Below are 27,948 nucleotides of genomic sequence, written 5' to 3' on the forward strand. Positions count from 1 at the left end.
TTTTCAGTAGTGAAATTTGTATTTGGTTCTTCTTTATACTCCCGTTTCTTTGCTGATACTTTCTACTTTTTTCATTTTATTTTATTCATAATTGTTCCATTTTTACGATACCTCCTTTTAAATATTTATCAGTAAATTCTAACATCTGTATCATCTTCACATTGGTAGCTATTTTTCATACATTCCCGTTGAAATTTTTCTTTCTTTTTTTTGATATGCATAATTTTTTATTTCAAACTGAACATTTCCAGTATAATATTCTGATACCCTAAGCCTTGTTTAAACCTTTGATTTTGGGTGGGTTGTTTTGACATTGTTTAGCAGCAGAAGCGCAGGTATTCTCTAATTGCTATCTGGTGAGAATAGAAGTTTAGGTTCCCTAGTTGGCCTTCACTAACACCTTAGTGAGATAGGGAGAGGCATCTTACTGGGGTGGAGTATGGCTTCCATTATACTTCTACTTTAATCACCCTGACCAGACCTGTGACTCATTCTAACTCTCCCAACATGGCTTCCAATAACTTGCTTCTCTCATTTGGAAATTGAAATATTCTAGATACAAAATGTTAATTCTGTCACTGTAGAAGAATGAGAATAAGCTTCCCAGAATTGCATTTGTGAAAAAACCATTTATTATTAAAAAACCATTAAAAAACCATTTATTATTCCCTATGGGAATGCAAAGATTTGACTTATTTTTAAAATTTGACTTACTTGTTTTCCAACTAATTATGAACAATAAAATTCAGTGAATTTTTTTACTATCTGGTTAATTAAAGACCTTTAAGACAATGAAATTCAAATTTTCACTAATTAGTTTTATCTCTTGTATTATAATTCTAGCTAGATACAGGCTGTCCAAAGTTATTTTTTTCTTAAACAAATTTTGATTCCTTATTTTTGCTTTTATGATTTTAGGTTTTCAACTAAAACTCCTAAATATCAACCTTTGGCTTCAGATGCTGAGAGAATACTGTCTGTCTCTTTCCTCTGTTATTGGGTTTTTTTTTTTTTAATTTTATTTTTAAACTCTACAATATTGTATTAGTTTTGCCAAATATCGAAATGAATCCGCCACAGGTATACATGTGTTATTGGGGTTTTTATTATCATCATTATTATAACCGTCATGAGCTGTTTCAGGGGTACTACATCACGTTATCCCTTCTACAAGGTGGCATTCCTACTACTAACTAGGTAGTTTATGTTCTTATCCTAAAATTTGAAGAGTAAGTAAGCAGCAGTCATTCAGCCACAGAACTACATTTCTTAAAATGCAGTTCATGAATTTTATCAGAATCATCTAGAGGAGTGCTACCTAAACTTTCATGTGTGTGTGACTCACCTGGGGGGGGTCTTCACAAAATGCCATTTCCAATTCTGGGGTTGTGCCTGACACTCTGAATTTCTGCTAAGTTCCGGGTGACATTCATGCTGCTGGTCTATAGACTTCATGTTGAGTAGCAAAATATTTATTAAAATATCAGTCATATGTTCCTCCCCAGGTCCATGGATTCAGTTTGTGTGACTGGAATCTGGGATATGCATTTTAGTGAGACATTTATCTGTACTAAAAATATAAAGTTGTTATAATTTCATGGTTCTTAACTGTAATTGTGCATCAAAGCCACCCAGAAAGAGTTTTAAAGTAGTAATCCTAGATATTACTCCAGAACTACTTAATTGTCATTCCCTGTTATTTGTATTTTTAATATGCAGAATCATACATCTGACTCTGAGTATAACCAAGTTGTAAAGAATGATTATAAATATTTTAGAAGGAACAGGAGGCAGAGTCATCATGCTTGATACTAGAAGTTTCACCTGGAATATAGATTAAAAGCTTCCTTGGTAGCTCAGATGGTAAAGTGTCTGCCTGCAATGTGGGAGACCTGGGTTCGATCCCTGGGTTGGGAAGACCCCCTGGAAAAGGAAGTGGCAACCCACTCCAGTACTTTTGCCTGGAAAATCCCGTGGACGGAGGAGCCTCGTAGGCTACAGTCCATGGGGTTGCAAAGAGTCAGACACAACTGAGCAGCTTCACTGTAGATTAAAAAAATTAGACTAAAATTGAACTACATTAGAATTTAGGGGGAAAACATTACAAGGTTGAAATCTTCCACTGTTTTATACAACATAATTTTTATAATTTTAAGCCATTTTCTTTTTAAATGTATATTTTTGGTTTGTGTATTGATAGTGTTTCTCAAACTAGGATCTGTGGGCATAGTTTGGGGTTGTGAATTATCCATAGTAATTTCTGATTGTAATATTTTTGTTTTATAATTAGACTAATGGAAATATTCTGAATGATTTGAATAAACCATTTTATGCAAAAATGCTGTCATACAATTTAATATTTGAAGTTATATTTGCATTTTATGGTTGTGTTGGCATCAAGTAGTATCGTTTTAATTGTTATGGGTTATGTGTCATGTATTCATGCCAAATAATTATAAAATTATGTGATGGTGTACTGTGGAACAGAATTCAAAGGTACTAAGTGGTAAAAGAGAAGCACAGAGTAAGTGTAGACTCACCAAATTGAAAACAACCTGTGTAGACAGAATCATCCATATTGTGAGGTTTTTTAAGTTTTAAAAAAATTTCTCACTCATGTAAATTAATGTCATTTGAATTCTAACTTTAGTTTTATTCATATTTTTATTTTTGTGTATATAAGAGCCATAAGTATGAGGAATTTATATCTTATTTTTATATATGGTTTAAGAAGTTATAACAGTAAATCAGAAGTGAGGAGCAGCAAAAAATTTTTTAAAGATCTGTATATTATTCAATCTTGGGAAGTGTGTATTTTGTTTATTTAATATGCGTATGTAACAAATCGGAGAAGGCAATGGCACCCCACTCCAGTACTCTTGCCTGGAGACTCCCATGGACAGGGGAGCCTGGTAAGCTGCAGTCCATGGGGTCGCTAAGAGTTGGACATGACTGAGCGACTTCACTTTCACTTTTCATTTTCATGCATTGGAGAAGGAAATGGCAACCCACTCCAGTGTTCTTGCCTGGAGAATCCCAGGGACGGGAGAGCCTGGTGGGCTGCCGTCTATGGGGTTGTGTCTATGCGGTCGCTAAGAGTCAGACACGACTGAAGCGACTTAGCAGCAGCAGCATGTAACAAATATGTGAAATTAAAGAGTTCTTTGACCTTTAATGACCCAATCCACATACTGTACACTTTCTACTATAGCTTTCCTTGATTTCTGGAAATTCCTCTGGAATTAATTTCATACTTGAATTAATTTCATAATTGAGTGAAATCCTCCTTCCTTTGAACTCTTTATAGCAATTAACACATTTTACTTTTGTTTTTCTTACTTGTCAACTTGTCTTATCTCTGTTGTTAGATGTTATTAATATATTTTTAAAGGAAAAAGAATAAGTATGTTGTAATCAAGAGAGGACTTTTTATAAAGAATTGTACAGTGAAGGCCGCATACATGGATAAATGAAAGAAATACTGTGGATATCTTAAGTGATTTACTGTGAAAGAATGATAGTAAATATGGATATAGGAACAATATTATTTTTTCAAGGTCCATATATAATAGAAAATCATCTTGCAGGTGGTGGTGGTAGTAAATAAATTATCAATGAAAATGCTATTATTAAGTACAATAAGTTAAGTCCTGTAGTACTATCGATTAGTCACTTATAGGGTGGATAGCCATTCCCTTCTCCAGGGTATCAAATACACAGCACAAGTATAATCATGTATTCTCCTTCACTTATGTCCATCATCTTAAGTAAATCACATTACTTTTTCTTTTTTTTAATTTTAAGAGTTTATTTGAGCAAAAATCAATTTGAATTGGGCAGTGCCAATAGAAGTGATTAGGAGTGCTCACAGATAGCTAGGGGCAAGGCTTTTATAGATAAGACCTGAAAGTAAATCAAGGAATTATTGAATTGGCTATAGCTTAAGTAGCTGCTTTATTTAGGAAAGTGTAGTTGGCTCTTTGTAAGTGATTGTCCTTAAATTTCAATTTCTTTTTTTTTTCCCTTGCAGTTTTACTGTGATAAAATGGATATACGGCGCTGTCTTAAAGTATACACTGTAATGACTATTTACATGCATCATGAAATGATAATTACAATAAAGAGTGAACAGTGATTCAGTATTTCTATATATACTTTTAGTTATTAACTGTCACTGTACAAAGATATTACATTACTGACTACATTTCATCCCTATGACTCATTTATTTTGTAGCTAGAAGTTTGTACCTCTTCACTTCCTTCACCTATTTCTCTCATCTTCCCACTTCCCTCTTCCAGCAACAACCTGTTTGTTCTCTGTATATAACTATTTGTTTTGTTATGTTCATTTGATTTGTTTTTGAGATACCACACTTAAGTGAAATCATATAATAGGTGTATTTCTGCCTGACTTGTTTCACGTAACAAAAGATCCATCCATATTGTCACAAATAGCAAGATTTTATTCATTTGGTAACTGAGTAGTTTTCCATTGTATATGTATATATCACATTTCCTTTATCCATTCATGTATTGGTGGGCACTTATGTTGCTCCTATATCTTTGCTATTGTCAGTAATGCGTCAGTGAACATAGGGATGCATATGTCTTTTCAAATTAGTGATTTTATTGGGTTCAGATTAACTCTGGAATTCTTTCTTGTTTAACCACTACTCATCAGTTGGACATTAGACATAAGATGAAACACTTTTGTCATAAAGGGTCTAGTTTCTTATCAATCAGAATGAGGAATACAGTACTGTGGTTCAAGGAATATTTATAATTCTCTTTGGAACTTCTTCATGTATTCTATTGATCTTGTACATAATGTAAAGTCTGTATTGGAATTTTGCCACTTGGTTCAGGTCTCATTACTTAGACTTTTCTCCTTAACCATGTAAATGACTATACAACCTTTAAGCTAGCTCCTTTTCTGCCCAAAACTCCTGTATTTATGTCTATTTTAATGGGATTAGCGTTTTTTTTTTTTTTTTTCTTTCTTTCTTTTGGTTCAGAAAGTTCAGTTCAGTTGATCAGTCATGTCCAACTCTTTGCAACCCCACGGACTGCAACACGTCAGGCTTCCATGTCCATCACCAACTCTCAGAGCTTGCTCAAATTCATGTCTATCGAGTCAGTGATGCCATCCAGCCATCTCATCCTCTGTTGTCCCCTTCTCCTCCTACCTTCTATCTTTCCCAGCATCAGGGTCTTTTCAAATGAGTCAGTTCTTTGCATCAGGTGGCCAAAGTATTCGAGTTTCAGCTTCAGCATCAGTCCTTCCAATGAATATTCAGGACTGATTTCCTTTAGGATGGACTGGTTAGGTCTCTTTGCAGTCCAAGGGACTCCCAAGAGTTCAAAAGCATCAATTCTTCAGCACTTAGCTTTTTTTTATAGTCCAACTCTCATATCCATACACAACTAATAGAAAAACTATAGCTTTGACCAGATGGAACTTTGTCAGCAAAGTAATGTCTCTGCTTTTTAATATGCTGTCTAGGTTGATCATAGCATTTCTTCCAAGGAGCAAGCATCATCATCTGCAGTGATTTTGGAGCTGAAAAAAATAAAGTCAGCCACTGTTTCCACTGTTTCCCCATCTGTTTGCTATGAAGTGATGGGACTGGATGCCGTGATCTTAGTTTTTTGAATGTTGAGTTATAAGCTGGCTTTTTCACTCTCCTCTTTCACTTTCATCAAGAGGCTCTTTAGTTCGTCTTCGCTTTCTGCCATGAGGGTGGCATCATCTGCATGTCTGAGGTTATTGATATTTCTCCCGGCAATCTTGATTCCAGCTTGTGCTTCTTCCAGCCCAGCGTTTCTCATGATGTACTCTACATATAAGTTAAATAAGCAGCGTGACAATATACAGCCTTGACGTACTCCTTTCCCAATTTAGAACCAGTCTGTTATTCCATGTCTGTTTCTAATTGTTGCTTCTTGACCTGCATACAGATTTCTCAGGAGGCAGGTAAGGTGGTCTGGTAATCCCATTTCTTGAAGAATTTTCCACAGTTTGTTGTGACCTACACAGTCAAAGGCTTTGGCATAATCAATAAAACTGAAGTAGATGTTTTTCTGGTATTCTCTTGCTTTTTTGATGACAACAGATGTTGGCAATTTGATCTCTGGTTCCTCTGCCTTTTCTAAATCTAGCTTGAACATATGGAATTTCATGGTTCATGTAATATTGAAGCCTGAGCATTGCTTTGCTAGCATGTGAGATGAGTACAATTGTGTAGTAGTTTGAACATTCTTTGGCATTGCCTTTCTTGGGGATTGGAATGAAGGACTGACCTTTTCCAGTCCTTTGGCCATTGCTGAGTTTTCCAAATTTGCTGGCATATTGAGTGCAGCACTTTCACAGTAGCAACCTTTAGAATTTGAAATAGCTCAACTGGAATTCCTTCACCTCCACTAGCTTTGTTGGTAATAATGCTTCCTAAGGCCCACTTGACTTTGCATTCCAGAATGTCTGGCTCTGTGTGAGTGATCACACTATCATAGTTATCTGGATCACGAGGATTTTTTTTTTTTTACAGTTCTTCTGTGTATTCTTGCCACCTCTTCATAATATCTTCTGCTTCTGTTAGGTTCATATCATTTCTGTCCTTTATTGCACCCATCTCTGCATGAAATGTTCCCTTATTATCTCTAATTTTCTTGAAGAGATCTCTAGTCTTTCTCATTCTGTTGTTTTCCTCTATTTCTTTGCATTGACTACTGAGGAAGGCTTTCTTATCTCTCCTTGCAGTTCTTTGAACTCTGCATTCAAATGGGTATATCTTTCCTTTTCTCCTTTGCCTTTCACTTCTCTTCTTTTCTCAGCTATATGTAAGGCCTCCTCAGACAACCATTTTGCCTTTTTGCATTTCTTTTTCTTGGGGATGGTCTTGATCACTGCCTCCTGTACAGTGTCCTGAACCTCTGTCCATAGTTCTTCAGGCACTCTATCAGATCTGATCCCTTGAATCTGTCACTTCCACTGTTTAATTGTAAGGGATTTGATTATTGATTATTTAGAAAGGGTGATCATAAATCCTTTTTAAAATGAGCTTCCTCTTTCTACATAGATTGAATTGAAAATTGGTTGTTTATTGACTAGAAACATGACTATTAAGTTATTTCCTGTAGAACTTTATTTGGCAACAGCACTTCTGGACTTTAGGTTTAAACAAAATTGTTTAATATCATATATGTTATATTTTAATTAGATTATCAACTAACTCTGTAAATGTGTATGTAATAACAAGAGTTCTAGTTTTTGAATTTAGTGTGCTGGGTGCCTTCGGCAGGATATTTTTGAATACATAAAGTTTGGGCTTCGCAGGTGACGCAGTTGTAAAGAACCTGCCTGACCAATGCAGGGAGATGCAAGACACATGGGTTTGATCCCTAGGTCAGGAAGATCCACTAGAGGAGGAAATGGCAACCCACTCCAGTGTTCTTGCCTGGAAAATCCCATGGACTGAGGAGCCTGGCAGGCTATATTTAGCCCATGGGCTTGCAAAGAGTTGGACATGACTGAGCATGCACACACACAAGGGTGTACAGAAAGTCAGTGAACCAGACTGAAAATATAAATTTGACATGCTGCATGTTCAATTACTAAAGAGGTACAAGATGAAATCCTTCTTGGAATTTATCATTCACTTTCATTTTTTTTTCCATAGTGGTCTGTCTGCTTAACATCAGAATTCTGTTTTTCTCTTCTAACAGTTTGCCAGCTCCTTTTCTAAATAAATTCTAGGAAATATTATGGTTTAATAACAAGTTCTGGCAAGAAGATAACTGTGAACTTATCCCTCATGTCTTTTTAAAAGTCGTTAAGGAGCATAAGTAGGCCAAACTAGAAAAAGTGATGATACTGTGAATAGAAGACTAATAAATCCCCAGATTTCATATATAGGAGTCATGGTTGCTCTGGCTGTGGAACAAGTTCCCAGAATTGGTCAGAAAGCCCATTGTGAAGATAAAGGCAGGACAAAAAAATAAAGAAATAGTATAATGGATCTCTAACCTTACAAGTTTTCTTTATACTATTTAAATGCCAAGCATCAGGAAAAAAGTAAATAATTTATTGCTTAATGTAGACAAAGCTATAGTCTCTCTGAGAACTCTGAAAATTATGTTTCATATATACCTAATTTTTATTTCAAGTGACATTATTATAAAAATCCAAACATAGCTTTGTAGAAATGCAGTAATTTTTCAACCAGACAGTAATGGATTTGAATCCCAGTTTTGCCACTTATTAGCTGTCAGTCCTAGGCAAGTAGAAGTACAAATTCTTGACCTCAGTTTCCTCTTTGTAAAGAAAAGTTGTATATATGTCTTGAAGTGCTATTTTCAGAATTAGAAATAATATATATCAGTGTCCATATCAGACACTTATTTAATAGTGATTGCCTTATCATTATTATTTTTAATGACATAATCTTGTCATTTACCCTATAAACTCTGCTAATAATTAAGTGCTACTGAGTATATAGTAAATTTTATTGTTTATATAGCTATCACTGTAAAAAGTGTAAAGAAAATTTAATGCTGACCAGATATAAAACTTAGATATTTTAATTGTAATTTTCTTTCTTTCAGAATTACTTACTGTCATCTACCTTTCCAGAGTAAATGGCTCTATGTTGGAACAGAAAGAGGAAATACACATATTGTAAATATTGAATCTTTCATTCTTTCTGGATATGTTATCATGTGGAACAAGGCAATTGAACTGTAAGTTTGAACTTGAATACCACTATATTTGGATTAAATATTTTTTAGAGTTATATAGTACATATATATATCAAATTCCAGAGTTATTTGAAACATCAGTAGCTAATTTATGATGAATTTGAGTGAAATGTTCATCTAAAATAATTGAAAACTATAAAGTCTTTTAAAAATAGATATTGAAGTATTAACAGATGCTGATTTTAGCCTTTACAAATATTATAAATAATCAAGGGCTACTATGTATGCAAGCTCTGTGGTAAAATAGTAAGGCTTATTCTAAAAGGTATACATGAAAATCATGTCATTTCTTTATAGTCAGTATAGCCACTTCCAGTGGGAATGGCAAGAGGATTGTTACCACCTATAGTTTAATTTAAAATAATCATGGTCAGTTCACGTGTTTTTAAATACTGATAGCTTATTCTTTTGGAGAAGGCAATGGCAACCCACTCCAGTACTCTTGCCTGGAAAATCTCATGGTTGGAGGAGCCTGGTAGGCTGCAGTCCATGGGGTCGCGAAGGACACGACTGAGCGACTTCACTTCCACTTTTTCCTTTCATGCATTGGAGAAGGAAATGGCAACCCACTCCAGTGTTCTTGCCTGGAGAATCCCAGGGACGGGGGAGCCTGGTGGGCTGCTGTCTATGGGGTCACACAGAGTCCAACACGACTGATACGACTTAGCAGCAGCAGCAGCAGCTTATTCTTTGCTTGCCCCAGTAACATATTTTTCTGGGTTCTAATTGTGATATATACAGCTTTTTGGATACGTGGCTGATGGCTATTACCATTTTCACTTTGGCACTGATATTTACGTTTCTGCACATGTAAAATGTGAAATCCCTCCGATGTGAAACTTTATGGAATTTCAAGCCATCTTTTGTAGTATATATACAAACAATTCTCCTTGTCAGTGTGTTAGTTGGGAAAACTATTTTTCTTTAATAAATATTTATGCTCTGTACATCCAGGTCCTTAATAAGGTACGTTTGACTTGAGGTTGACTCATTCGCTCTCTTACATATACATATTCTAAGTTATATAATTGTTTTTCTCTAAAACTCTGATTAAAACAGCCTGTTTTCATGAAATTTGACTTTGGTTTTCATAATAAATCTACTATTCCGTATTCCCAATATTTCAATGTACATGTATATTGCTTGATAAGAAGGGGATATTAGTAGTTATAATCTTATTACAATTATCCATTTGTATTGTGTCCTAATGAGTCTTTTTTTTAAATTAATGGTAACTCTTCCTCATTAGAATAAGAATAGCTTCAGGGCAGAATTCTTTGTTTGTTGGTCATTTTTTTTTTCATGTTTGTCTTATTTTGGTGATTTCCACAGAGCAGCTACTAAATAACTAATGACATTAGTGAAAATTAGTATGATAAATAGATACACAGTGCTGTTGACTTAAAGCTTTCATTTATAATTATGATTGGTATGAGATTTTTGTTCATATATATTTTAATATTTTATGTATATATTTTTAAAAACATTTGTCCTATAGACAGTTATGTGTTTCTCAAAAAGTATTTATTTTTTCAGCTATTTGGGAAAGGCTTTCCCCCCTATAATCTTAAGTCTATAAAAGCATTACACAATGCTCAGCTTAATACTTGTTTTCATAATGTTTTGGGATACTGATAGACACAAGTAAACCCAAGAGATAGAGGTTTTATACAAATTTACTATTAGTTACAAATAGTAATAGATTTGTGTTCAGTCCAATGCTGTTAAAGTAATTAAGAAGTATTTTTTTGTAAACAGATCAAATATTTCACCATTCTTACAGTGTTATTTCTATATTCATTTACTTAACAAATCCTTTTCATCATTCAGATTAATACTACCTGAACTATGACTTATACCCATATGTATTTACATAGTCTATATACTTTATATTTTCTGAACTAATGAAAATTTTAAAATGCATGTTATAAAGGAGGATAAAACTAGGAGAAATTAAAGAAATAAAATAAGGCATTTTTATTTTTCATAATATCTTATACGTGTGATTCTGAATAGAATCTCCCATTTATATAAATATAGTGTTTTATGAAGTTGTATGTACCTCTGAAAATAACCTTGAAATATCCTCAAGAAATTATTAGTAGCTACCTTATCTCCTTTTTATTGCTTTATTTAGATCAGATTTCCAAAAGTGTGTTCCATGGTAATATAGTCCCACTGAGATAGATATAATTTTAAATCCCAACTTCCAACTTCCCGAACAGTCAGTCTTTTAATTGCTGTCTGCCTCTTGAGATACATTAGGAAATGCAAACCACTTAGTAATATGTGTTAAGAGTTTGGGACAGTAATAAAATATGTATTTAATTAAGAAGAGTCATTTTATAATTAGAACTTTACACAAATTTTAACAGGACATTTTAAGTGTGAGAAATGCAGAATTATCTTTAAGATGTGAGATTTTCTATTTTAAGTTCTTGAAATACTTTTCATTCAGTGTTTTGTCTTTTTAGCTTGTTTGTGTTTTCGGTGAAGTCTCCCAATTGTAATTGTAGGCAGTTCTCATAATTATAAATTGTTCGTGTTCCCATAGTGTATATGTTAGTTATTTGGAAACTGGAGGCCATTTTTGTGATGTCTGTAGAAACAATAATGTCTATAGAAAATAGTCTTTATAATGTCTTTATAAAATAGTAGTATAACAAAGTGACATTAAAAAATTTAATTGGAAAATATATTCCAGGTTATAGCAAAGAGATAGGTGTTTCTGCAGAGCAGTCCCACTTAAAAAAAAAAAGGAGGGGGGACCTATTTTTCCTACATGTGATTAAAAATTTGAACATGAAGTTTAGAACTAAATAATAAATATAAGGCTTACAGTCTTCAAATATATTTTCTGAGCACTATGATACGCTAGCTCCTGCTGCTGCTGCTAAGTCGCTTCAGTCATGTCTGACTCTGTGCGACCCCATAGACGGCGGCAGCCCACTAGGCTGCCCCGTCCCTGGGATTCTCCAGGCAAGAACACTGGAGTGGGTTACCATTTCCTTCTCCAATGCATGCAAGTGAAAAGTGAAAGTGAAGTCGCACAACTAGAAACCAGTATAAACTAGGAAGACATAATTTCTCTCTTCTTGGAGATTCCAGTGTAATAAAGGTGAGATTAAGTAAAAAGGCAATTACACTATATTGGAAATATAATGTTGCAATTTTGTAAGAAGGATGCCTAATATAGATGTGAGGTCTCAGAGAAGTATCTGTGAAGGAAGTTACCATCCATGAGATCTGAAGGATGAGTCTCAGTTAGATGAGTGGAGAATCAGCTCGGGGAGAGGGTTTCCAAGGGAGGAAACAGAAATGTTAAAGGATAGAGTGTGAGAGAGGTTTTGTTCCATGAAGAGAAATTTTAAGGATTTTTGTTAGTTGGGAATGGCTAGGAGAAAGGATGGCAAGAGATAAAGCTGAGAAGATAGTAAAGATACATAGTATGAAAGTCTTATAAGCCAATTTGAGCATTTAGACTTCATCTAAGGTCAGGAACTAGGTTTTGAAGGGTTTTAAGAGAAAAATTCACTTTACCAAACTTGCACTTAAAAAGTCTACTCTGAATGCAGGCATGGAGAAATCACTGAAAAGAGAAAAGACTGTGTTCTTGGCAAAAATTATGGAGCATTTAGGAGTGAAGATAAGCTGACACATTAAAGAAATAGTTAGAAGACAGAAGAGGCAATACTTGGGTCTTGTGGGAAGATGTAAGAATAATAGAGAATTGAGTGAGTATTTGGCTTAACTATGTAGACAAAGGTGTCATTTAGTGAAAGAAAGCAGGAGATTAAGTAAGTTGGGAGTAAAATAATGAGCTCAATTTTAGGTAGGTTGAGTTGTGTGTATTTTTAAGTTATTCAAATGGAATTGGTATGGGAGAATGGAAGGATGTGGGGTATATGGAATATATCAGAATATTTTATATGTATATTCTGAACCTAATAACATCAGAATTTACATAGACATTGGAACTATGAGAATATATGAGATTGTACATGGAGAATGTATATAAATGAAGTAGCAAACTTGTAGACAATGAACCAGTTTTGACTCATGGGTATGTTTTGTTTGCCCATCAAAGTATTTAAGTATATTCTGAATTATTAGTTTCCAGTATTTAAGAACTAGTAGAATAGAGATGAAAAATTGAATTTCCAGCTTTTCATGAAAACAATTCCTAATGAAACAATCCCAGTCTAGTATTCGTGCATGACAGTCAGTAATCAACTGAAACTAACAACTTCCCTTTTGTAGGTGGGTAGTGTGTTATCATTCCCATATGGGCTTCCCTGGTGGCTCAGGAGGTTAAGAATCTGCCTGCAATGCAGGAGACTCAGGTTCGATCCCTGGGTCGGGAAGATCCCCTGGAGAAGGGCATGGCAACCCATTCCAGTATTCTTATATAGAGGATCCCATGGACGGAGGATCCTGGTGGGCTACAGCCTGTGGGATCTCAAAGAGTTGGATATGACTGAACGACTAACACATTCACATTCAATGTGCTATCCAGTTTGGCACAGTTCTTATTCAGCCTATTGAACTCATTTACAATACCTACCTGGCTCCTGTGGTCTCTTGAATTCATGATCATATATAATATGGGAATACATTTCAGTCTAGAATAGAATACAAAGGAATACCAGTATTTAAGATATGGGAAGAGAAAGTCCACAAAAGAAACTATCACGAAGCCATTGTGATGAATGGGAGGAAGAGAAATAAATAGGGATTTTAGAATTACTGGGCATTGTTTAGATGACTGTCCCATGAATTTAAGTTCATTGATAATTCTATCTAAAACAATTTTTATGAGATTTGCAGAATCCATAGTACACAACTGCTTTTTAAAGTAGTTTCTAATGGCCATAATTTTTGCAAAGAATGCTTGGTAGTTTTTGAAAATTCAATGTTGGTGAGAAAAGTCAGAAAAAAATACATCAAAATGTTAATAGTCATGTAGAGAAATGAGAGTTTTCCTTTTAACTTCTGTTATCTTCTAACTTTCAGGGTTCTTTTATTTTTTACAATTAAAAAAAAATCTCTTCTATAGCCTGAAAAAGTTATTACAATAACTTTAACTCTAGATTTTTTTCTAAACTTAAGTGTTTTGTAGAGTCTGATAAGTTAGTCTTGCATATGGTCTAACTTGCATATGGTCAGATTTGCAGTGTTGATTTGCATATCATGTCTCTAAGAAGTTCTGTAAAAGAAAAACAAAATATTGAACTTTAAATCAGACTTTCCCAAACTTTTTTTGATATAGAACACTCTTTATGTGAAACACCTTATATATTCACTAGTTTATCATGGTACTTGTTGTTCCAATCAAACACAAGAGGCATAGGAATTTTGATTTATTGGATATTATTAGTTACCAAAAGATAATTGAAGGACATTGTCTTTTATCAGAGGCCTTTATACTGTAATAAGGCAGTGCACTTATATGTGAATGATATATTACATATAAATATAGGAGAACTGCAAAAAACTATATAAACTTTTCATGAAGCCGTTTCTTCCTGAACATATCCTAGAATGCAAGTAGTAACTCTAGTATCGAATTATTCCAATGATTTATAACAAACTTAATACATACTATTTATTAAGTACTATGTTTTGGTATTACGTTAAGTGTTGTATGTGTATTCTAATCCTCACTGTTATTCAGTAGGTCCACTGCTATCATCTCCATTTTTAAGTGAAAAAATTTAGAACAAAACCACTGATAAGATATATAATAAATATGTATTTATTAATAATTCTTTGAGTTACTCTAGGGAGTTGTATCTGGGGAACCTGGAGTTGCATAATTTGTCACTTTTGTCTGACTCCAAAGGATTTCTAAAATTTAAATTTTCTTGTTTTGTGCAGAATATTTGATGGTTTTCACCTGTGCCTAAGAAATAAATTATAACTATGTCAAGTATACTTATAATAGGGTTAATCTAGCACAATTAGTTCATTGAAGACAGGATGTGGAAAAATGAGCAATCATCTATGTCATACCAGTTCATGTCATATTTAATTCACAATAATCATACTCAGTGGTGGTATCTGTTAAGGTAGGAAACATGAAAAACATGCCAAATATTGGAATAGGATAAATTTAAAGTCAGATTAGCAGAGCAAAGATCCTTTTAACAGTATGCTCTTAGGCTGTTATTGATTATCCTAGTTAACCAGATAAATGAGACATAACCAGTGAAGTAGGTTTCCCCAATTTCTCAGATTTTTGTAAGATAGCTATCACTGGCAAGAGTCTATTTGTAGATCAAAGGAGCCCCTGTACTACCCTTTAGAAGCAAAATCAGAAATTTCTTTTTTTTTTTTTTCTAAATTCCATATATATGCGTTAGTATACTGTATTTATGTTTTTCCTTCTGGCTTACTTCACTCTGTATAATAGGCTCCAGTTTCATCCACCTCATTAGAACTGATTCAAATGTATTCTTTTTAATGGCTGAGTAATACTCCATTGTGTATATGTACCACAGCTTTCTTATCCATTCATCTGCTGATGGACATCCAGGTTGCTTCCATGTCCTGGCTATTATAAACAGTGCTGCGATGAACATTGGGGTACACGTGTCTCTTTCCCTTCTGGTTTCCTCAGTGTGTATGCCCAGCAGTGGGATTGCTGGATCATAAGGCAGTTCTATTTTCAGTTTTTTAAGGAAGAAATTTCTTGTCAAAGGAAATTTTAAATTTGATATGTACTTTGCAGTTTAGTTGAAACAGGTTTACAGCATTACCCTTGTGGTTATATAAGTCCTTTTGTCTGTATAAGTACAACTTCATTCTTAAATTTTAAGAGAAGCAGATCTAGCAACACACAGATAAGCATATAAGATAATGAAGAATGCCATTGTTTGTGGATCAATGTTCTTAAACCAGATTTTTAAAAATAGTCCTACTTTAATAGAGTTAGTAGGGAAAAGAAAAATAGTCTTAAAGAAAAACAACCGAGAGCTCAAATTAGTTTATGCTAAGCTCCAGAATATTGGGAGTATATTTCACTGTAATCTTAATTCCTTTATTTCAGTCTCTAATGGTAAAGTGTTTTAATGTCTTTTTAAAGTGACTCTCTTGAATTGATTTAACAGATCCACAAAGACTCATCCAGGTCCAGTTGTGCATTTAAGTGATAGTCCAAGAGATGAAGGGAAAGTGAGTATTACAATACCATTATTCTTGAATTTATTTTTCTTATTCTTGAATAAAGGTGTTTCTTACTGTTATTTTATATGTAACATCTAGTACAATGCATTCAGTGTAATCTAAAATTAAAACATGTTGAATGAATGAATGAGCAAATGAATGAATGTATTATTTACACTAATAATGGTTCCAAATTGAATTATTAGTTTCACCTAGAGTTAAGTTGATATTTAATTATAAAATTTTGAGAAAGGCATATAACACATGTGCTGTGTTGTGCTAAGTCACTTCAGTCATGTCCAACTCTTTGCAACCCCGTGGACCATAGCCTAGCAGGCTTCTGTGTCTCTGGGATTCTCCAGGCAAGAATACTGGAGTGGGTTGCCGTTCCTCCCCCAGAGGATCTTCCTGACCTCGGGATTGAACCCGGGTCTCTTATGTCTCCTGTACTGGCAGGTGGGTTCTTTACTACTAGTGGCAGAATTTTGAGGAAGGCATATAACATACTGAACAATTTTAATTATCAAGTATTTTATGCTTAAAGTTAAAAATATTATCAATATCATTAATCATTGGCCCATGATATTCAGTAATGGTAAAGATAAACAGCAATATTAAGTAATCATAAATTAGCCAATCTTAATTTTATAAATAGATAATAATGTAGAAAATGTTCTCAGATTGCAGAAATAGTATTTAATAATTTCCATTATTCATAATTTTCTTTTAATGATTTGACCCTTGGGTCAGGAAGATCCCATGGAGGGAAGACATGGCAACACAACAGTATTCTTGCCTGGAGAATCCCATGGACAGAGAAGCCTGGCAGGCTACAGTCCATAGGGTTGTAAAGACTCAAACACAACTGAGCAACTGAGCATGCATAATTTAATGATGAGAAACAAAGTTGATAAAAGCTCTAAAGTGTCACTTTCATTATCAATATTGTCTCTTCAAATGTATATATTTTTGCTAAGTACTAAATGAAACACACAAATAAATTATATAGATTTGGTTCTTTATTTTTAAATAATAGAAACTGGATTAGCCTAATAAATACTGAGCCTGAAAGACAAGTCCCCTGATAGTAAGAGAAAGTACATTGAATTTCTTCAAATTGATTTATAAATAGTGTAATTCCAATCAAGTGTCATTCAGATTTACTTTTTAAATTGAAATTCGGTTGATTTACATTATTATATTAGTTTCATGTATAAAATATAATGATTAAATATGTTTACAGATTATATTCCACTAAAAGTTATTAAAAGATAATGGCTCTAATTCCCTATGTTATACAATATATCCCTTGTTGCTTATCTATTTTATAGATATTAGTTTTTATCTCTTAATCCTGTACTCCTAATTTACCCCTCCCCCTTCAATCTCCATTCTGGTAATCACTAGTTTATTTTTTGTTTCTGTGAATCTATTTCTGTTTTGCTGTATATACTTATTTGTATTATTTTTAGATTGCAAATTTAAGTGACATATAGTATTTGTGTTTGAATAATTTTACTAAGCATAATGTTCTCTAAGTCCATCTGTGTTGCAGCAATTGGTAGAGTTTTGTTTCTTTCTATGCTGAATTATATTTCATTGTATATATATGTGTGTATATATAACTGCCAAATTCTTTTTATGTGTTCATCTATTCGTGGACATTTGGGTTGCTTCCATATCTTGGCTATCATAAATGGTGGCGGTTTAGTAACTAAGTTGTGTCCGACTCTTTTGACCCCATGGAGTGTAGTCTGCCAGAGACTCTCCAGGCAAGAATACTGGAGTGGGTTGCTATATCCTTCTCCAGGGGATCCTTCTGACCCAGGAATCGAACCCAGGTCTCCTGTACTGCTTGGATTGCTTCCATATCTTGGCTATCATAAATAGCACTGTTTTAAAGATTGGGGTGCATGTATTCTTTGAATTATGTGTTCATTTTCTTAATATATATACCCAGGAGTGGAACTGCTGGATTATATGGTATTTCTGATTTTAGTTTCTTGAGAAACTTTCATGCTTCTTTCCATAGTGGCAGGACTAATATACATTCTGACCAACATGTACAAGGGTTCCCTTTTCTCCACATCCCCTCCAATATTTGTTATCTATGGACTTTTTGATGACAGTCATCTGACAGGTACGAGGTGATATCTCATTGTGGTTTTGATTTGCATTTCTCTAGTAATTAGCATGGAGAAGGCGATGGCACCCTACTCCAGTACTCTTGCCTGGAAAATCCCATGGATGGAGGAGCCTGGTAGGCTGCAGTCCATGGGGTCGCTAAGAGTCAGACATGACTGAGCGACTTCACTTTCACTTTTCACTTTCATGCATTGGAGAAGGAAATGGCAACCCATTCCAGTGTTCTTGCCTAGAGAATCCCAGGGACGGGGGAGCCTGGTGGGCTGCCATCTATGGGGTCGCACAGAGTTGGACATGACTGAAGCGACTTAGCAGCAGCAGTAATTAGCAGTGTTAAGCATCTTTTCATGTCCCTGTTTGCTGTCTGTATGTCTTCTTTGGAAAAAGGTCTATTTAGGTCTTTTACCCATTTTTAAATTGGGTTGTTTGTTTTTTTAAAATATTGAGTTGTATGAGTTGTTTATGTATTTTGAGTATCAATTTCTTAGTCATATCATTTGCAAATATTTTCTCCCATTTTGTTGGTTGTCTGTTTATTTGTCAATGGTTTCCTTTGCTGTGTGAAAGCTTTTAAGTTTAATTTGGCCCCATTTGTTTATTTTTGCTTTGTTTCTTTTGCCTTAGGATACAGTTTTTAAAAAAATAAATATTGCTACAATTTATGTCAAGTGTTCTTCCTATTTTTTTCTAGGAGTTTTATAGTTTCAGGACTTACATTATATCTTTAATCCATTTTGAGTTTATTTTTGTATATGGTATGAGGAAATCTTCTATTCTCACTGTTTTACATGTAGCTCTCCAGTTTTCCCAGAACCACTTATTGAAGAGACTGTCTTTTCTCCATTTTATATTTTTGCCTCCTTTGCTGTATATCAATTGACCGTAGATGCAAGGGTTTATTTCTGGAATCTCTATTCTGTTTTATTGTTGTATATGTCTTGTTTTGTGCCTGCGCCATGCTTTTTTCATTATTATAGCCTTGTAGTATAGTCTGAAGTCTGGGAGCATGTTACCTTCAGCTTTGTTTTATCCTTTCAAGATTGTTTTAGCAATTTAGCATCTTTTGTGATTCCATATGAATTTTAGGATATTTGTTCTAGTTATGTAAAAAAAAAAAATCTCATGAGTATTTTGATAGAAACTGCATTAAATCTGTAGATTGCTTTGAATGTATAGACATTTTAATTGGACGGTTTCATAGAAGAATTCTGACAGACATATAAAGAAGGACTTATACTTATCATTCCCAAACTCTTCCAAAAAAAATAATTTGAAGATGACAGCACACTCCAAATATCATTCTACTAGTCTGGTGCTACCCTGATACCAAAACCAGACAGATACATTACAAAAAAAGAAAATTACAGGTCAGTATCTTTGATGAATATAGATGTAAAAATTCTCAGCAAAGCTTTAGGAAACAGAATCCAAAAATATGTTAAAAAGATCATACACTATGATCAAGTAAGATTTTTCCCAGGAGTGCAAGGATGGTTTGACATTGCAAATCAATCAGTGTGATACACAACAGTAACAAAAGGAAGAATAAAAAATCACACTCAATTCAATAGACACAGAAAAAGACTTTGACAAAATTCAACATCCTTTGATGATACAAGCCCTTAGTAAAGTAGGTATGGAGAATTTACTTATTTTTTAAAAATTTACAAGCTGATTTTTAAATTCATAATAAAAATGAAATGTTTAAGAATAGCCAAAATTTTTTTTTTTTTTTTTTTAATGAATAACATTGTGATATTGGTACAGGGCAATACAAGAAAGCCAATGGATCTAAAGAGATATTCCAGAAACGATTCAGGTATTTGGGAGAATTTTGTGTATTTTAAAGAAGATATTTCAGGGTATGATCAACTATTAAATAACTGGCTTTGGTCAGTTGGTATTCAGTTTGAAAAAAATTTTAAGACCTTATCAAGTAATGGAACAGGAATTGAAAAATGAGCATCTAGACATAGCAATCATGATTATGCCCATACATACCAGTATGGGCAACTTGTTGTCAACATTTAAAATATGTTGATAGAAAATCCATTTCAGATATTTATCCTATTTATAGGACCAACAGGCAAAATATTGAAAATAGCCTAAAGGTCTATTAATAAAAAATTGAATAAATGAATGATACTATATACATACTGTGGAATGCTATTCTGATAAGGAAGATTCTTCAAGCCATATTTTTTAAACAAAAGATGTAGAACGGTAAGGTTAGTATAAAATCACTTGAATAATGAATTTATGTTTTTACTTACGTATTTAAATATTCAAGGGAAAAAGCCCCAGAGAAGATGTACAAATCTGGGAAGGATACTAGTGATTGGCATTGAGGAAAATGGTCAAAAATACTCACATTTTACTTGTGTTGTTCAAATTTTTATGAAAAACTATAATGTGTATTAGTTGGGTAATTAGAAATTAAAAGGAATGCAAAATAAATTAGTGTTAGAGGCAGAAGACTGTGTTTGTATTGTGATCCACTGCTTATTATCATATAACCTTGAATAAATCTCTTGACTTCCTGTAGTTTAGTTTTTCCATCAAAAGCCTTTGTCACATACAAATTCTTGATTTGAATGTATTCAGTCTTATCAGTTTTCCATTTGACTCCTGCATTTTGTTTGTTACCTGCTAGATATTTCCCTTCCTAAGGGAAAATGCAGTTTTATTTTTTCTATCAGTTTTAAGGCTTTCTGTTTCACAATTTGATTTTAATCTATATGTAATTTATTTTATGGTGGTTTGTTATAAGGGTATGCTTTCATTTTTATATACAAATTATTTATTTATTGAATAGTCAATTCAGTTTACACTGATTTATAAGGACATCTCACTTATGTATCAAGTTATTACTTTTGAGTGGGTCTTTGGGCTTTTTTCTCTGTTGCATTGATACATTTATCTATTATTCTACTGATGGCACACTTTATTAGTTATAATATCTTTACTAAATATCTTGATATTTGGTAGCCCCTCTCCATTCTCATTTTCTCATCTTGTTTTCTTTTATGACCATTTATTCTACTATATAAGTTTTAGGATTAGCTTATCAAACTCTATGTAAATCCTTGTTGGGACTCTGAAACATGGACATATTGATGAATTTAGAGAATATGTACATCATTAAGACATGAGTGTTGTATCTTCTCATCTTATAAACAAGATATATTTACTTTGGCTTTCTTTTATGTCTTTCTGTATAGCTTTACAACTTTTTCACAAAAAAGTCACACATATCTTTTGTTAGCTTAATTTTAAGTCCCTTACAGACTCTATTGCTCCTATGAATTAATTTTCTTAAAATCTGTTTCATAATTAATTGTTAGTGTATATGTGTTAATCACTCAGTTGTATCCGACTCTTTGCAACCCTGTAGACTGTAGCCCACCAAGCTCCTTTGTCCATGGAATTCTCCAGGCAAGAATATTGGAGTGGGTAGCCATTCCCTTCTCCAGGGGATCTTCCCAGCCCAGAGATCAAACCCAGGTCTCCTGCATTGCAGGCAGATTCTTTGCTCTCTGAGCCACCAGGGAAGCCCATATAAAATACTATTCATTTTTGTTATTTTGTATCCAACTACATCACCGAATGTTTGCTTTCAGTAACTGTCTTTAAATTATTTGAAATATTCTGTGCATAAAAGGATAGCAATTATAGACAAATTTTATTTCTTTCATATTTTGGTGTAAATTATTTTGGTGTAAATTTGTATTTTGGTGAAAAATTAATCAATAGTCAATTTTTGAAAGAAATGAAAAATTTTATTCAAGCCAAGTTGAAGAATATAACCTGGGGGGGTGGTCCTAAGATGGCAGAGAAATAGGATGGGGAGACCACTTTCTTCCTTACAAATTCATTGAATGAACATTTGAACGCTGACCAAATTCCACAAAACAACTTCTGAATGCTGGCAGAGAACATCAGGCACCCAGAAAGGCAGCCCATTGTCTTCAAAAGGAGATGGAGAAGTCTTGAGGCTATTGTAAGAATAAGACTGAAAACCAGAGGCAGGAGGCTTAGGTACAAATCCTGAGAACACCAGAGAACTCCTGACTCCAGGGAACATTAATCGATAGGAGCTCATCAAAAGCCTCCATACCTACACTGAAACCAAGCACCACCCAAGGGCCAACAAGTTACAGAGCAAGACATACCACGCAAATTCTCCAGCAACACAGGAACATAACCCTGAGCTTCAATATACAGGCTGCCCAAAGTCACACCAAACCCACTGACATCTCAGAACTCACTACTGGACACTTAATTGCACTCCAGAGAGAAGAAATCCAGCTCCACCCACCAGAACACTGACACAAGCTTCCCTAACCAGGAAACCTTGACAAGCCACCCGTCCAACCCCACCCACAGCGAGGAACCTCCACAATAAAGAGGAACCACAAACTGCCAGAATATGGAAAGGCCACCCCAAACACAGCAATACAAACAATGTGAAAAGGCAGAGAAATACTCAGCAGGTAAAGGAACAGGATAAATGCCCACCAAACCAAACAAAAGAGGAAGAGATAGGGAATCTACCTAATAAAGAATTCCATATAATGGTAGTGAAAATGATCCAAAATCTTGAAAACAAAATGGAGTTACAGATAAATAGCCTGGAGACAAGGATTGAGAAGATGCAAGAAAGGTTTAACAAGGACCTAGAAGAAATAAAAAAGAGTCAATATATAATGAATAATGCAGTAAACGGGATAAAAAACACTCTGGAGGGAACCAACAGTAGAATAATGGAGGCAGAAGATAGGATACATGAGGCAGAAGATAGAATGGTAGAAATAAATGAAGCAGAGAGGAAAAAAGAATTTAAAGAAATGAGGACAACCTCAGAGACCTCTAGGACAATGTTAAACACCCCAACTTTCGAATCATAGGAGTCCCAGAAGAAGACAAAAAGAAAGACCATGAGAAAATACTTGAGGAGATAATAGTTGAAAACTTCCCTAAAATGGGGAAGGAAATAGTCACCCAAGTCCAAGAAACCCAGAGAGTCCCAGACAGGATAAACCCAAGGCAAAACACCCAACTGCTAAGTCACTTCAGTCGTGTCCGACTCTGTGCTACCCCATAGACGGCAGCCCACCAGGCTGCCCTGTCCCTGGGATTCTCCAGGCAAGAACACTGGAGTGGGTTGCCATTTCCTTCTCCAATGCATGAAAGTGAACAGTGAAAGTGAAGTCGCTCAGTCGTGTCCGACACTTAGCGACCCCATGGACTGCAGCCTACCAGGCTCCTCCATCCATGGGATTTTCCAGGCAAGAGTACTGGAGTGGGGTGCCATTGCCTTCTCCAAAAACACCCAAAGACACATATTAATCAAATTAACAAACATCAAACACAGAGAACAAATATTAAAAGCAGCAAGGGAAAAACAACAAATAACACACAAGGGGATTCCCGTAAGGATAACAGCTGATCTTTCAATAGAAACTCTTCAGTCCAGGAGGGAACGGCAGGACATACTTAAAGTGAAAAACCTACAGCCCAGATTACTGTTCCCAGCAAGGATCTCACTCAGATATGAAGGAGAAATCAAAAGCTTTACAGACAAGCAAAAGCTGAGAGAATTCAGCACCACCAAACCAGCTCTCCAACAAATGCTAAAGGATCTTCTCTAGACAGGAAACACATCAAGGGTGTATAAACTCGAACCCAAAACAACAAAGTAAATGGCAATGGGACCATACTTATCAATAATTACCTAAAATGTAAATGGGCGGAATGCCCCAACTAAAAGACAAAGACTGGCTGAATGGATACAAAAACAAGATCCCTATATATGTTGTCTACAAGAGACCCACCTCGAAACAAGGGACACATACAGACTGAAAGTGAAGGGCTGGAAAAAGATATTCCATGCAAATAGAGACCAAAAGAAAGCAGGAGTAGCAATACTCATATCAAATAAAATAAAGACTTTAAAATAAAGGCTGTGAAAAGAGACAAAGAAGGACATTACATAATGATCAAAGGATCAATCCAAGAAGAAGATATAACAATTATAAATATATATGCACCCAACATAGGAGCACCACAATATGTAAGACAAATGTAACAAGTATGAAAGGGGAAATTAACAATAACACAATAATAGTGGGAGAGTTTATACCACACTCACACCTATGGATAAATCAACTAAACAGAAAATTAACAAGGAAACACAAACTTTAAATGATACAATAGACCAGTTAGACCTAATTGATATCTATAAGACATTTCACCCCAAAACAATGAATTTCACCTTTTTCTCTAGTGCACATGGAACCTTCTTCAGAATAGATCACATCCTGGGCCATAAATCTAGCCTTAGTAAATTAAAAAAAATTGAAATCATTCCACGCATCTTTTCTGACCATAATGCAGTAAGATTAGATGTCAATTACAGGAGAAAAACTATTAAAAATTGCAACATATGGAGGCTGAACAACACACTGCTGAATAACCAACAAATCACAGAAGAAATCAAAAAAGAAATCAAAATATGCATAGAAATGAATGAAAATGAAAACAACCCAAAACCTATGGGACACTGTAAAAGAAGTGCTAAGGGGAAGGTTTATAGCAATACAGGCTTACCTCAAGAAACAAGAAAAAAGTCAAATAAATAACCTAACTCTGCACCTAAAGCAATAAGGAGTTCATGATCCGAGCCACAGTCAGCTCCTGGTCTTGTTTTTGCTGACTGTCTAGAGCTTCTTCATCTTTGGCTGCAAAGAATATAATCAATCTCATTTCAGTGTCGACCATCTGGTGATGTCCATGTGTAGAGTTTCCTCTTGTGTTGTTGGAAGAGGGTGTTTGCTATGACCAGTGCGGTCTCTTGGCAGAACTCTATTAGCCTTTGCCCTGCTTCATTCTGTACTCCAAGGCCAAATTTGCCTGTTACTCCAGGTGTTTCTTGACTTCCTACTTTTGCATTCCAGTCCCCTATAATGAACAGGACATCTTTTTGGGATGTTAGTTCTAGAAGGTGTGGTAGGTCTTCATAGAACCATTCAGCTTCTTCAGCATTAGTGATCGGGGCATAGACTTGGATTGTCTTGATATTGAAAGGTTTGTCTTGGAAACAAACAGAGATCATTCTGTTGGTTTTGAGATCACATCAAAAAACTGAATTTCGGACTCTCTTGTTGACTATGATGGCTACTCCATTTCTTCTAAGGGATTCTTGCCCACAGTAGAAGATATAATGGTAATCTGAGTTAAATTTGCCCATTCCGGTCCATTTTAATTTGCTGATTCCTAAAGTGTTGATGTTCTCTTGCCATCTCCTATTTGACCACTTCCAATTTACCTTGATTCATGGACTTAACATTCCAGGTTCCTATGCAGTATTGCTCTTTACAGCATCAGACTTTACTTCCATTACCAGTCACATCCACAACTGGGTGTTGTTTTTGCTTTGGCTCCATCTCTTCATTCTTTCTGGACTTATTTCTCCACTGATCTCTAGTAGCATGCACCTACTGACCTGGGGAGTTCATCTTTCAGTGTCCTACCTTATTGCCTTTTCATACTGTTCAAAATATATAAGAAGTATAGTTGAAGTATATAATAAGTGTAATTAAAGTATGGTTGACTTAGAATAGTAATTAGTTTCAGCTGTACAACATAATGATTTGATACTTTTATAGATTATGCACCATATAAAGTTATTATGATATTATTGCTTACATTGCTTGTGCTATACCTCTTAATACTCGTCACTTATTTTGCTACCTTCCCCCAGTGGCAACCACTAGTTTTGTTCTCTGTACTGTGAATCTTTTTCTGTTTTGTTATATATTTGTTTTACTATTTTTAGATTCCACATATATAAGAAAACATATACTATTTATCTTTCTTAATCTGACTTGTTTCACTTAGTATACTGCTCTCCAGGTTCGTTCATGCTATCACAATTGGCATGATTTCATTCTTTTTTGTGGTTGAGAAATATTCCTCTGTGTGTGTGTGTACCACATCTTTATCCATTCATGTGCTGATGGACACTTAGGTTGCTTCATATCTTAACTATTGTAAGTGATGCCGCAGTGAACATTGGGGATGTGTATATCTTTTTAAATCAGTGTTTTAATTTTCTTTAGGTAAATACCCGGGATTGGAGTTGCTGGATCATACAATAACTCAATTTTTAATTTTTTGAGGAACCTCCATACTGCTTTCCATAGTGGCTGCATCAATATATGTTCTCCCGACAGTGCACAAGAGTTCCCTTTTCTGCACATCCTTACAAATGCTTGTTAATTATTTGTGGTCTTTTTGATCACAGCCATTCTGACAGGTGTGAGGTGATATCATTGTGGTTGGTAATTACTAATGTTGAGCTTCTTTTCATGTACCTCTTTTATGTCTGTATGTCTTCTTTGGAAAAATACCGTTTTTAAAATCAGATAGTTTGTTTTTTGGTACTGAATTGTATGAGTTCTTATATATTTTGGATGTTTGTTTCATCGTTTGCAAATATTTTCTCCCATTTCATAGTTTTTTCTTTTTATTGATGCTTTCCTTCTCTGAGCAAAAGATTTTTTAGTTTGATGTAGTGTCATTTGCTTATTTTTGCTTTTTTGTCCTTGTCTGAGGAGACAGATCCAAAAAGTATTACTGATACTGATTTCAAAGAGCATATTGCCTGTTTTCTTCTATGAGTTTTTCTATTTCAGGTTTAAGTGTTTTGTCCATAGAGTTTATTTTTTTATAAGTTATGAGAAAATGGTCTAGTTTCATTCTTTTACATAACTTATATAAAGAAACTGTCTTCTTCCCATTTTATATTCTTGCCTCCTTTGTCGTTGATTAATTGACCATATGTGCATGGGTTTATATCTAGGGTTTCTGTTCTGTTTGATAGATCTACTTGTCTGTTTCTGTGCAGCATCATACTGTTTTGATTACTTTAGCTTTATAGTATTTTTTTAAATCAGGGCATGTAATACCTCCAGCTTTGTTCTTTCTCAAGATGGCTTTGATTATTCAGGGTCTTTTGTGGTTCTATTCAAATTTTAGGGTTATTTGTTCTAGTTCTGTGAAAAATGCTGTGGGTATTTTGATAGAAACTGCATTGAATCTGTAGATTGCTTTGGGTAGTATAGACTTTTTAACACTATAAATTCTTCTAGTCCATGAGCATAGAATATCTTAATGCTTATTTGTGTTATCTTCAATTTATTTCATCAGTGACATATAGTTTTCAGAGTGTAGGTCTTTCACCTCCTTGGTTAAGTATATTCCTAAGTATTTTATACTTTTTGATGAAGCTTTAAATGGGATTGTATTCTTGCTTTCTCTTTCTGATAGTCATTTTTAATGTATAGACATGCTGATATATATATGTATATATTCATTTTTCTGCATCCTTACTGAATTCTTATTAGCTCTAATAGTTTTGAGTGGAGTCATTAGAGTTTTTTATATGAAGCATCATGTCATCTGCAAATAGTGACAGTTTTACTTCTTCCTTCTAATTTGGATGCCTTTATTTATTTTTCTTGTCTGATTCCTGTGGTTAGGACTTCCAATTTTATATTAAATAAGAATGACATTCTTTTCCTGTTCTTGATCTTAGAGAAAAAGTATTTGCCATGTACTTTTCACCATTTACTATAATGTTTACCTGTGGTTTTGTCACATATGGCCTTTATTATGTTGAGATATATTCCCTCTATACCCACTGATGAAAATATTTATCATGAGTGATTGTTGAATTTTGTCAAATGCCTTTTCTGCACCTTTTGTAATGATCATGTGATTTTATCCTTCCCTTAGTTAATGTGGTGTATCACAGTGATTGATTTTCAGATACTGAACCAAATTTGCACTCTTGGGAGAAATCCCATTTGATCATGGCATAAG

At 34.4% G+C, this 27,948-nt stretch overlaps 1 protein-coding gene across 1 annotated transcript in view; it reads left to right on the forward strand.

Moving 5' to 3' along the window:
* Positions 1-27,948, forward strand: part of STXBP5L (syntaxin binding protein 5 like) — a 306,548-nt gene that overhangs the window by 97,093 nt on the left and 181,507 nt on the right. The window contains 2 exon segments of the mRNA XM_027531120.1: positions 8,602-8,736; positions 15,864-15,927. Of these exon segments, the coding sequence (XP_027386921.1) occupies positions 8,602-8,736; positions 15,864-15,927 (199 nt within the window).

This window comes from Bos indicus x Bos taurus, chromosome 1, assembly GCF_003369695.1.
Source record: "Bos indicus x Bos taurus breed Angus x Brahman F1 hybrid chromosome 1, Bos_hybrid_MaternalHap_v2.0, whole genome shotgun sequence".
Lineage (NCBI taxonomy): Eukaryota > Metazoa > Chordata > Mammalia > Artiodactyla > Bovidae > Bos > Bos indicus x Bos taurus.